The sequence below is a fragment of the Leucopleurus acutus genome, assembly GCF_964270905.1.
Source record: "Leucopleurus acutus genome assembly, chromosome: 10".
NCBI classification, from domain to species: Eukaryota; Metazoa; Chordata; class Mammalia; order Artiodactyla; family Delphinidae; genus Leucopleurus; species Leucopleurus acutus.
Genome location: NC_139153.1, coordinates 73,406,695 through 73,418,827, shown reverse-complemented (window position 1 = coordinate 73,418,827; position 12,133 = coordinate 73,406,695). Strand labels below are relative to the sequence as shown.

The window sequence follows — 12,133 nt, the reverse complement described above, 5'->3', positions numbered from 1 at the left end:
GCAGTGGGATAGGAAAATATGTGAGTGTGCATCTTACAGAAGAGGAAACTGAGATTCAGAGAGGGTAAATAACATGCTCAAGGTCAAATAGCTAATAATTAGAGCTGGGACCCAAATTAGGTCTCTCTGACTTTAAGCCCCGCGGTGTTTAGTATTCGTTTTAGGGGATAGTAAGATGAGCCTGATAGTACAGTGAACCACAGGTAGGGTAACTATTATAGGGAGGACAGTGATGGAAGCCTTGAATTGGAAAATCTAAGAGATACCTGCCAATTGATGGCAAATTGACCAGAATATTCATGATGGCTGATCTGTGTCCCTCTTTACTGAATAATCTGATTAAACCAGATAACAGCGTATACTATATTAACTATGTTAATTAGATTAAAAATAATTGGATCACTTATTTTGGGGTAATTCGTCTTAACTCATTCTAGGTTAGTTGTAGAAAGAATCTAAGTCCCTTGAAGATAAGTGAAATACAGTGCTTTTTCTCATAAATGGCTTATTAACAAATTAGATCTTAGGATCATTAACTTCATCTGTTTTTATATTCACTTCAGTTTGAAATGATGGCATTCTGAGTTTGTTCAATTTCTAGTCGTAGGTAATGCTACATCCCTAATAATGGCAGCATCATTCGTGAAAAATTTTAATAACATGGGGTAATGCTTAGAATTTTAAGGGTTAAGAAGCACTATATAAAACCATATGTGACAACCATATTTATATAGAGTGTGAAGGAAATTTAGCAAAAGTGGTTTTCAGTTATGTCAACCTCCTTTTCATGTCTGTATCACAGGAAATTCCTATTAATGATGGAGTAGAGCTATTGCAGATGGTCCTGAACTTTGACACCAAGGATCCCCTCATCCTGTCCTGTGTCCTCACTAATGTCTCAGCACTCTTTCCATTTGTCACCTACAGACCAGAGTTCCTGCCCCAGGTCTTCTCTAAGGTAAACTCCCTCTCCTTTGTAAACTTTATTTTGGCATTTCTAAGCTAATTATTTTTTGTAACTGTTGTTGTAAGTATATGAGACAAGCTAATAAACAGTTGTTTATTCATTTATCAGATATTTACTCAGTACTTAATGTGGAGCAGGCACCATGCTAGCAGGAATGCCTTGTCCTTTACCACTTCTCTGTTTGGGGAGAAAGGCACATAGACAGATGCGGTACCTACGTGGCATTGCAGTTAGTAGACATGTACACTGAGATGGAAAAGAGTACCTGAAGGAGGAGGTATCAATGTGTGCTGTCAGGTTGGGAGGTGATTTGTAAGAGGAAAGGTTTTGGAGTCCAGTTGAGGTGACTAGTGAGAGGTGAAGCACCACCTGAGTGAGAATATTGGACCAGGAGGAGGGAAGGAGTAAGGCAGAGAAGGGGTGAGTTCTGTTTTGCAGGACTAGGTTTAAAGTATACATATAATATCTCAGTGGAGACATCTCATGCTAAACTGGCTATTTGAGGTTAAAGGTCTAGATTCAGAAAATTATGAGAGAAAATTAAGGCATCGCCATCACAGAAATGCCAATAGTAGAGGTGAAGCCCTAGCAAAAAGGAGTTTTATGTAGCGTTGGACGTGTAGCTCAAGCAGAGAACCCCGACAGTCACCATAATTGAGGAAGAAGCCCTCAAAGAACAAGAAAAGGGATGGCCAGAGAGATGGAGAAAAGAAGAAAGGGATGGCCAGAGAGATGGAGAAAAGAAGAAAGGGATGGCCAGAGAGATGGAGAAAGTGTTGTGTTACAAAGTCCAGGAGAACTTCAAAAATGTGGACTCATTTGTTGCCACAGAAATTCTTTAAGAATTGGAGAGTGTCCATTGGGTTCCTCTAGACCTTTGTCAGCGTGTTATTCCATCATAGTGGCTAGGGCAGCAGTCACATTGCGTTGGGTTAAGGAGTAAGTGGGAAGTTATGAAATGGAATCAGGGAGAGTAGACCACTCAACTTTTAACAAAAAATTGGGGAGATGTGACCATGGCTGAGTTCTTGGGTGATAGCCTAGATTGTTCTGGGATTCTGTGGCCTTTATCTTCGTAAAGTGTTTGCTGGTAAAATCGTGAATCTCAAGCCTCTTGCAGAGTTATCCGAGAAAATGAACATCTGAAACTTTGTAATGCCAGTTGAAAACCCTTTTGTTACCGTATTGTTTGCACTTTAAGGATTTTGTTAGAAACTTCGTAAAATACTTTATGCATTTGGTACTGATGAGTGACCTTTTTTCTTCCCCTTAGCTATTTTCATCTGTCACTTTTGAAACTGTTGAGGAAAGTAAGGTAAGATCATTAATTCAGCCTACCAATTCTAACTTCTTAAGAACAAAAATGTGAATACCCAACACTTAGTGTAGATTTTTCTAATACGCAAACGGGGTTAATAAAGGCAGGAGATAGTCATATGATGGGCTGTTTTGCAACTAGAGATACTCTAGGACAAACAGTAAACATGTGGATTCTTGCTAACTATAAATATCACTTGATTATACTCCCCTAGCTGTGAAAATTGTGAGTTTACCTCTGAAGGAGATATTTACATGATCTCTGCAGCATCTGTTAGTTATATTAAAAGTAGCTTTAAGTTTATCGAATATCTCTTCCCAGGCACCCAGGACCCGGGCGGTGAGGAATGTGAGGAGACATGCTTGTTCCTCCATCATCAAGATGTGTCGTGACTACCCCCAGCTCGTGCTGGTAAGCCCTGGACTCTGTTCAAGTAGCCACTGAGACATGCCGAGTTTGGGTACATTTCTCTATAAATCCACACCTAATTATACCTCACATAAGGTTGGTCTTCCCCAACTCCAGAGTTACTCAGTGAAGTTTAGAAATGCAAATATATTGCCTCAGAATGAATTGTTCTCTTCCACATGGATGACCACGTTTTCCCTGTCAGTGTACACCTCTTTACCGTGCTGTGTGTGATGTTCTTAACCACCACTGTCAAGTGATGTGCCTAGTCTTGAGAGAAGCCAGGTGCAAACCCCAACCTTTTTTGGAGGGTTTCTGTAAGAAGTTTAGCACTACTCCAGATAACAAATTAACCAAAGATTTCTTCTCTGAATACACAGCAGTTATTTGTGTATGTCTGTCTGTCTCTCTCCCCCTCTCCCTCTTTCTCTCTCTCTCTCTCTATAAAATATATATACATAAGTATATATGTATAGAAAACAAACTGATCTTTGTCCATGAAGATACTGTAAAAGTTGATATAGAAATAAAAGACAGATGGTTTTCACAGTTGGAGAGTCGGAAAGCGCAGTTACCCAAATACTCAAACCTAAATTGCCTTGCCTGTTCAGCCACAAGAAGAGTGTTATAATTAAATTATTAAGTGACAGTCTTATTGGCCTGACTGTCCTGGAAGTGTCTTCATCCTCTTTTTTACCTTCCTTGAGTGACCCACCACGCCTTGAAACTCAGACCTTCACCACCTCTGGGTTTTTTTCTTTGTGAAATGCAGCCCAATTTTGACATGCTGTATAACCACGTGAAGCAGCTCCTCTCCAATGAGCTGCTCCTGACACAGATGGAGAAGTGTGCCCTCATGGAAGCCCTGGTTCTCATTAGTAACCAGTTCAAGAACTACGAGCGTCAGAAGGTGTTTCTGGAGGAGCTGATGGCACCCGTGGCCAGCATCTGGCTTTCTGAAGACATGCACAGGTAGGGGAGATCCTCTGCCCTTGACCTTGACTGCACTTGAGTACCCATTCTCTTCTAAGACTATGTCCGGGGTCGGGGTATAAGGATATCGAGGTGTAGTGGCACTATCAGTGATAGCTGAAGGCCTCTAAAGCAGGGGTCCCCACCCCCCCGGGCCACAGACCGGTACTGGTCCGCTGCCTGTTAGCAACTGGGCTGCACAGCAGGAGGTGAGCAGCAGAGGAGCGCTTCATCACCTCTCCCCATCGCTCGCATTACCGCCTGAACCATCCCCCATACACCCCCGACCCCGGGTCTGTGGAAAAATTGTCTTCCACGAAACCAGTCCCTGTGGTGCCAAAGAGGTGGCACCGCTGCTCTAAAAGCAGTCTTGTAAGTGAAGTGCCGAAAACATCGCCTTGCTCTGCAGAGGCGTAGGAACAGAGACGAAATGACTAAGATGGATAGTGTGGGTTGGAACGCCACAGAGTGAGGTCTGCTGTGGTGTCTAGTTGCAGCTTCAGCACATGTAAAGAAGTGAGAACAGCCAGTAGGGCCGTACAAAGTAGGAGCTGCACAGACACCCCTCTGTGCCCACACAGCCTTCTCAAGCTCGTACCCTTTTTGATTCTTAAAGTGTCACTAATAACATTTAGAAGTGGGAAGAGAAGTTAATAAATCTTCATATGACGGCTGACAGTTTGATTAGCTTCCTCTCACTGTAACAACTGCTCTTTGGGGGTCAAATAATCACAGCTTATTAGCTCTTGAGGAAGAAACTATCCTTGCTTAAAATCATGCTGTAACTTGTCTTTCCCCCACCAACCTTTAGAGTGCTGTCAGATGTTGATGCTTTTATTGCCTATGTGGGTGCAGATCGGACAAGCTGTGACCCGGGCCTGGAGGATCCCTGTGGCTTAAACCGTGCACGAGTGAGTAAGCCTCTCCTGGGATAGGGAAGGTGCATAGGCCACAGGTAGGAGTAGGGTGTTGTCATTTGTCCAGGTTCTTGTAGACTTACGTTTTTTTGTATACGAGCAAGAAATCTGGGAGTCTCCACTTCCGTTAGTGTCTCCTTTCTTTTCTTCTTTGGTCTTAAATTCTTGAGTTAGTTCTCACAGCAGAGCAGGTGGTCTTTTCTATGAAATCATTATTTTGGAGGACTGAAGGTGTAATGAGGAAGTAGGTCAGAACTTGGTCAGCAGGGTGGGTTCTCCCTGCCTTTGTTCTCTGGGAAGTAAAGTCCTAAATGGTGGCCTAACTTGCAAACCTGAGATTTTCCAGTTCTTTGCTTGCTATTCAAATAAGCATTGTTCCTGGCTCCATAACGGCAAAAGTCTTATTAATTAACCTGGCAAGTAGTCAATTGGTAGAAAGTACTATGAGTGAGGATTAGGGCAAAATCTTTGAAGGCCCAAACTGGAGGATGCAAGGCCAACTCAAAAACAAGACGAAATGTTGGCAGGGTGAATACTGTTTTGAAGTATGTCCAAGCCACCTTCTAATTGGGGTCCTGTAAGCCTCTGGAAGGATATCCTCATGAAAGGGAAGCTTTTAGAGCCTACCACTGGTCCTGAAGATGGCATTGAAAGGATCCCTTTTGGACTTGACCTTAAAGGAAGGGACAGGGATGGGGGTGGGGGGTGGCGTCTTTTCCTTTTGTCCAACTTCTATGTCACCTTTGCCATAATCTTGCAGATATCTAATAGCACTTTTGTCTTTTCTTCCCCTTTTATATTTACCTTTCATTTTTATGTTTTTCTGTAGATGAGCTTTTGTGTGTATAGCATTCTGGGTGTTGTGAAACGAACTTGCTGGCCCACTGACCTAGAAGAGGCCAAAGCTGGGGGATTTGTGGTGGGTTATACACCCCCTGGAAATCCAATCTTCCGTAACCCTTGCACAGAACAGATTCTGAAACTTCTTGACAATTTGCTTGCCCTTATAAGGTGAGTCAGAATAATGGTTTTTCTCTGTTGTATTTTTGCCTTAAAAATCTCAAAAGTTTAATCTGTTTATACTTCTTCAGATCATATGGTGGTAAATAAGAGATTAGGTCTTGTTTCGTTCTAGAGGGACTCTCCTTTTTACAAGTAACATGGACTCTCACTTTTGTTGTTGTTGTTGTTGTTATAATTTTATTTTATTTATTTTTGGCTGCGTTGGGTCTTCGTTTCTGTGCGCAGGCTTTCTCTAGTTGTGGCAAGCGGGGGCTACTCTTCGTTGCGGTGCGCAGGCTTCTCATTGCGGTGGCTTCTTGTTGCAGAGCATGGGCTCTAGGTGCACAGGCTTCAGTAGTTGTGGCTCACAGACTCTAGAGCACGGGCTCAGTAGTTGTGGCACATCGGCTTAGTTGCTCCACGGTATGTGGGATATTCCCAGACCAGGGCTCAAACCCGAGCCAATGTCCCCTGCATTGGCAGGCGGATTCTTAACTACTGTGCCACCAGGGAAGCACCGGCTCTCACTTTTATAAGTCTTGCATCCCAAGTGAACACGTGGGGGCTAATCTCAAAATGGCTTTTCTCATTTTGAGCCTCCTCTGTGTTCTTTTACTTCTTTATACTTCATTTCTACTTTTTACTTTGTTTCATTTGGTCTAAAGTTTTGCCACTAAAGGAATTGTTCATTGGGAGCAGGGCAGTTGCTTTCTGTAGTGGTGCTTTTCTGGGTCAGGTATTCAGACGAGCTAATCTGAATTTATCGGTAGTGACTGTGTTCTCAAATGGACCAAACATCCAGTGGCTGAACATGCCAAAGGAAGGCATGATACGTGCTGCACATCAGAGTCCTAGGTTTTTACTTCTCAAAGCTGAGTCCTCAGACCAGCAGCATCAGCAGTCACCTGAGAGCTTGTTTAAAATGCAGTATTAGGGCTTCACCCCAGACATACTAAATCAGAATCTGCATTTTAACAAGATCCCCAGGTTGTTTGTGTGCACATTAAAGGTTCAGAACCACTGTTATAAATCACATGAGCTAATATAATCAAGCGGAAGTAGGCCAAGTCTAGGCTTGTTGGTTACTCAGTATATGTTGGATGATTCAGGGATAGATGCTGTGTCTACAGTGAAAGAAAGCCTTTGGAGAGAACCAGTTTTTTACTGGCCAAAGCAAAATTTGATTGCTTTGTACATCTCCTAGTGTTTCTGAGTTCAGGTTAGAGCTCTGTTCCACTGTTTTTTGGCCTCTTAGCCAGGGTGTTAGAGCGGAGCCTCAACTGAGTAAACCAAATTTACTCAACATGAGTAAAGCAAATTGCTCATGTCTCAGGGATGCTCTGCTGACAACAGACACCCTGGACCATATGCTTAAGAATCCAAGGTTTTAAGTTAATGTTGACCAAATTGGAGGGCTGGAGTGTCTGAACAAGTTGTCATTGTGGACATGTCTATGGAAATAGACAATACTTTGCTCTGATTTCAAAAGGAGGAAAAAGATTTCAAAAAGAAGTATGGGTTACATGTTGAGAGGGTAGTAAAATATTTAGTCAAGGAAAAGTTTGTCTCCATATTGATGTTTTTAAGACCAAAAGGATCTTCTGTAGTTTAGAGAAATGTGAAAGTGATGAAGTCAGATAGCAACAGACTCACTGACTTTTTAGGCCTGTGGCCAGAGTCCCTGTGGTGGGAACCTAGACCTGGAAACAAGGTTCATCCCTGGTTAGGTGAGGAGACAAGAGATTGTCATCTTGATATTTTCCTAAGAGTACAACACTTTTGGAAAATCCCAGAGTCAATCAAAAGGTATTTTGAAAAATGCTGACCGTAGTTAATGGAGTAGTTAGATTCCCTGAGTAGTGTGCAGCTGGAGCTGTTAGAGTTTTGTCTGGTTTTCGTAGTAAGTTTTATCTTGAAGTATAATGTTAAGGGTACAAATATACATAAGAAAAGGACACAAATTGTGAGTGCAGGTAGATGAATTTTGACAAAGTGGACACCTCCATGTAATCAGCATCCAGGTCAAGAAACGACCTTGCCAGCACGTCTTTTCAGTCCTGCGCGCCCCCCAAGGGTAACCACTATTCTAACTTACCTTCCCAGCACCTCTTTTCAGTCCTGCGCGCCCCTCAGGGGTAACCACTCTTCTAACTTTAACATTTTGCCTGGTTTTTTGAGCTTTAATAAATGGAGTCAAAAGCATGCACTCTTTTGTGCCTTGGCTTCTCTTGTGTAATATTATGTTTGTGAGCTCATCCGTGTTATTGCATGTAGTTGTGGCTTGTTCATTCTCATTGGTGGGATGGTATTCCATTGTGTGAGTATGCTGTAACTCATTTATCCATTTAGTGTTGATGGACTTTTGGTAGTTTCCAGCATTTTTTTATCACTACGAGTGCTGCCGTTAACATTCTTACAAATGTTTTTTGGTGTATGCATAATTTCTGTTGGGTAGGAGCAGAATCCTACATGTAGGAGTAGAATTCCTGTTTATAAGGTATGCATATTTTCAGTTTTCATAGATAGAATCAAATAGTTTTCTAAAGTGGTGTACTAGTTTACATTCCTACCAGTTTGTGTATTAACTCCTTGTTATAAAACCCCTGTTTTAACTCCTTGTCAAACAAAGTCTGATAATCGAAGGTGTTAGAGCTGTACTGTCTAGTATGGTAGCCACTAGCCACATGTGGCTGGCTACTGAGCGCTTGAAATATGGCTAGTCTGAATTGAGATAAACTGTAGGTGTAAAACACACACTATATTTTGAAAACTTAGTACAAAAAATGTAAAAATATCTCTAATTTTTATATTGCTAACATATTGAAATGATTTTTTGATGTGTTGGGTTAAATAAAAAGATAATTTAACCTGTTTCTTTTCACTTTTTAAGTTTGGCTGGTTAGAAAATTTTAAATGGCTTATGTGGCTTACATTTTATTTCTGTTGCACGGTGTGTTCTTAGTGGGTTGGGTGGAAGATAGTTGTGGGGAGCAGAATTCTCTGGTTCTCAGAAGGTTCATTATTATCATTCATTATCTGTTTAGAATAACACCTTTTCTGTTAACTTAAAGTTTGTTACATTGTTTCCAGATATCTTCTATATGTTTTATTGAAATCTTTGTATGTGGGAAGTCTTGTTTCGCATAGCGATTATACTTTTTTTCTTTGGTTTGATATATGTATATATTGTGAAATGATGACCACAGTAGGTTTAGTTAACACCCATCAGGTCACATAGTTACACATATTTTTTCTTGTGATGAGAATTTTTAAGATCTCTCTTAGCAACTTTCAGATACACAATACAGTATTAACTATAGTCAGTGTGCTGTATATATTACATCTCCAGAACTTAATTACCTTTTTAACTGAAGTCTGTACCTTTGACCACCTTCGCCCATTTCCCCCACCCCCATCTCCCTCCTCGGGCAACCATCAAACTGTTCTGTTTCTATGAGTTTGTTTTTTTTGATTCAACGTACAAGTAAGATCATACTGTATTTGTCTTTCAGTGTCTGATGTGTTTCACTTAGCATAATGCCTTCAAGGTCCATCACATTATCACAAATAGCAAGATTTTCTCCTCTGTTATGGCTGAATAATATATACCTGTGTGTATGGCAATTACACTCTTAGTTGGTGATACTAAGAATATTTCAGATAGGTACAGACTGCAGAACTTAAAACTTTTATCACTTGATTGTCTTTTTCTTTGCCAAAGCAATAACTAGTTCCTCTTAATGTGGAATCATAGTGCTCTAACTTGCAAGTGTGTCAGGAAAGGTGATATTTCAGGAACCTGAATGTTACTAGGGCTTGTAGGACTCCCTGGAGCCATAGATACGAGAGCAGTATGTACTGAGTCCTCCTTCCATTACTTGTGAGTTACAGGTGCAGCCACCATGGTGCCACCTCCTTGGCGAAGGGGAGGAGGAGGAGAGGAGACTATACAGAATACAAGATTTTGTTGTACCATCAGGGACATTTGACATATGATGTGATATATTTTTTAAATTATATCTTGGGATCACAGTCACACTTAATTAAAGAATAAAAATAAAAAACATCTCATCTGTTCCCCATCAAATTTAAGACTATGAATTTCTTTTCAAGAAGAACTGATTTGGGGTTTCCCTGATGATGCAGTGGATAAGAATCTGCCTGCCAGTGCAGAGGACACGGGTTCGATCCCTGGTCTGGGAAGATCCCACATGCCGTGGAGCAACTAAGCCCGTGCACCACAACTACTGAGCCTGAGCTCTAGAGCCCGTGAGCCACAACTACTGAAGCCTGCGTGCCTAGAGCCCGTGCTGCACAGCAAGAGAGGCCACCGCAATGAGAAGCCTGCTCACCGCAATGAAGAGTAGCCCCCGCTCGCAGCAACTAGACGAATCCTGCGTGCAGCAACGAAGACCCAACACAGCCAGTAAATAAATAAATAGGAAAAAAGCTCTATTTTAAAAAAAAAGGACTGATTTTATCAGAGATCATTTCATAGTATTAGACATCTTCCCAAACAACCAAGAAAAACTTAATTCAGAAACTAAAAAGTTGGCAAATTGCAGTTTTTAAAAGTAAGTGGCACCACTTACCAACCCTTGAGCTCCACACAGCAGGAGGTAAGGGCTAAGGTAGAGTTATGGATAGCTTCACAGAATACAAGCAGATTGAATCCAACAGCATGTTATAAGGATTATACACTATGACCAAGTGGGATTTATCTCAAGGATATAAGAGTGGTTCAACATACAAAAATAAATCAGCATAGTACACCATATTAATAGAACAAAGGAAAAAACCCCACTTGATCATCTTAATTGACACAGAAAAAGCATTTGACAGAATCCAGCACCCTCTCATGATAAAAACACTCAGCAAACTAGGACTAGAGGGGAGTTCAAAAACTACTCCTGCTAATAAATAAATTCAACGAAGTTATAGGATACAAGATCATCATACAAAAATCAGTTGTGTTCTTATACACCAGCAATGAATGATCCCAAAAGGAAATTAAGAAAATAATTCCATATACAATAGCATTCAAAAGAATAAACTACCCAGGAATAAATTTAACCAAGGATATGAAAGACTTATACACTGAAAACTAAAAAACATTCTGGAATTAAAGATGACCTAAATGAAAAGGTGTCCTGTATTCATGAATTGAAAGACTTACGTTCGTTAAGATGGAAACATTACTCAAAGCAATCTACAGATTGAATGCAGCCCCTGTTAAAATTCCAACAGTGGGGATTCCCTAGTGGTCCAGTGGTTAGGATTCCAAGCGTTTCCACTACAGGGGGCACAGGTTCAATCCATGGTCAGGGAACTAAGATCCCTCATGCTGTGCAGCACGGCAGATACATACATACATACGTACATACATTTAAAAAAAACAATTTCCAACAGTTTTTTTTGCACAAAGCTTATCCTCAGATTCATATGGAATTGCAAGGGGCCCCTAAACAGTCTTGAAAAAGAAAGTTGGGAGACTCAGACTTCTCCTTTTCAAAACTTACTGCAAAGCTACGGAAATCAAAATAGTTTGGTACTGAGAAGGATAGACATATAGAAAAAGATAATCTAATCAAAATAGGCAAAAGGCTTGAATAGATATACAAATGGCCAACAAGGCCATGAAAAGATGCTCAACATCTATAGTCATTAGGGAAATGCAAATCAAAACCATAATGAGATACCACTTCATACCTAATAGGATGGTTACAATAAAAAATGTTGAGATAGGTTCAAGATGGCAGAGGAGTAAGACGTGGAGATCGCCTTCCTCCCCACAAATATATAAAAAATACATCGACATGAGGAACAGCTCCTACAGAACACGCTACTGAACGCTAGCAGAAGACCTCAGACTTTCCAAAAGGCAAGAAACTCCCCACATACCTGACCATGTGGGTAACAGGGTCTTGGTGCTCTGGCCAGGTGTCAGGCCTGAGTCTCTGAGGTGGGAGAGCTGAGTTCAGGACATTGGTCCACCAGAGACCTCCCGGCCCCACGTAATATTAAACGGCAAAAGCTCTCTCAGAGATCTCCATCTAAACGCGAAGACCCAGCTCCACTCAACGACCAGCAAGCTACAGTGCTGGACACCTTAGGCCAAACAACTAGCAAGACAGGAACACCACCCCACCCATTAGCAGAGAGGCTACCTAAAATCATAAGTTCACAGCACCCCAAAATACACCACCAAATGTGGTCCTGCCCACCAGAAAGACAAGATCCAGCCTCATCCACCAGAAAATAGGCACCAGTCCCCTCCACCAGGAACCCTACACAACCCACTGAACCAACCTTAGCCACTGGGGGCAGACACCAAAATCAACGGGAACTACAAACCTGCAGCCTGCAAAAGGGAGACCCCAAACACAGTAAGTTAAGCAAAATGAGAAGACAGAGAAATACACAGCAGATGAAGGAGCAAGGTAAAAACGCACCAGGCCAAACAAGTGAAGAGGAAATAGGCAGTCTACCTGAAAAAGAATTCAGAGTAATAAGTAAAGATGATCCAAAATCTTGGAAATAGAATGGAGA

The 12,133-nt window shown here is 41.4% G+C and overlaps 1 protein-coding gene across 1 annotated transcript in view; it reads left to right on the top strand.

The window, feature by feature from the left end:
* Positions 1-12,133, top strand: part of XPO5 (exportin 5) — a 44,281-nt gene that overhangs the window by 18,792 nt on the left and 13,356 nt on the right. Inside the window, exons 15-20 of the mRNA XM_082848721.1 lie at positions 803-958; positions 2,241-2,282; positions 2,607-2,696; positions 3,466-3,665; positions 4,477-4,576; positions 5,412-5,593. Of these exons, the coding sequence (XP_082704847.1) occupies positions 803-958; positions 2,241-2,282; positions 2,607-2,696; positions 3,466-3,665; positions 4,477-4,576; positions 5,412-5,593 (770 nt within the window). The remainder of the gene's footprint in view (positions 1-802; positions 959-2,240; positions 2,283-2,606; positions 2,697-3,465; positions 3,666-4,476; positions 4,577-5,411; positions 5,594-12,133) is intronic.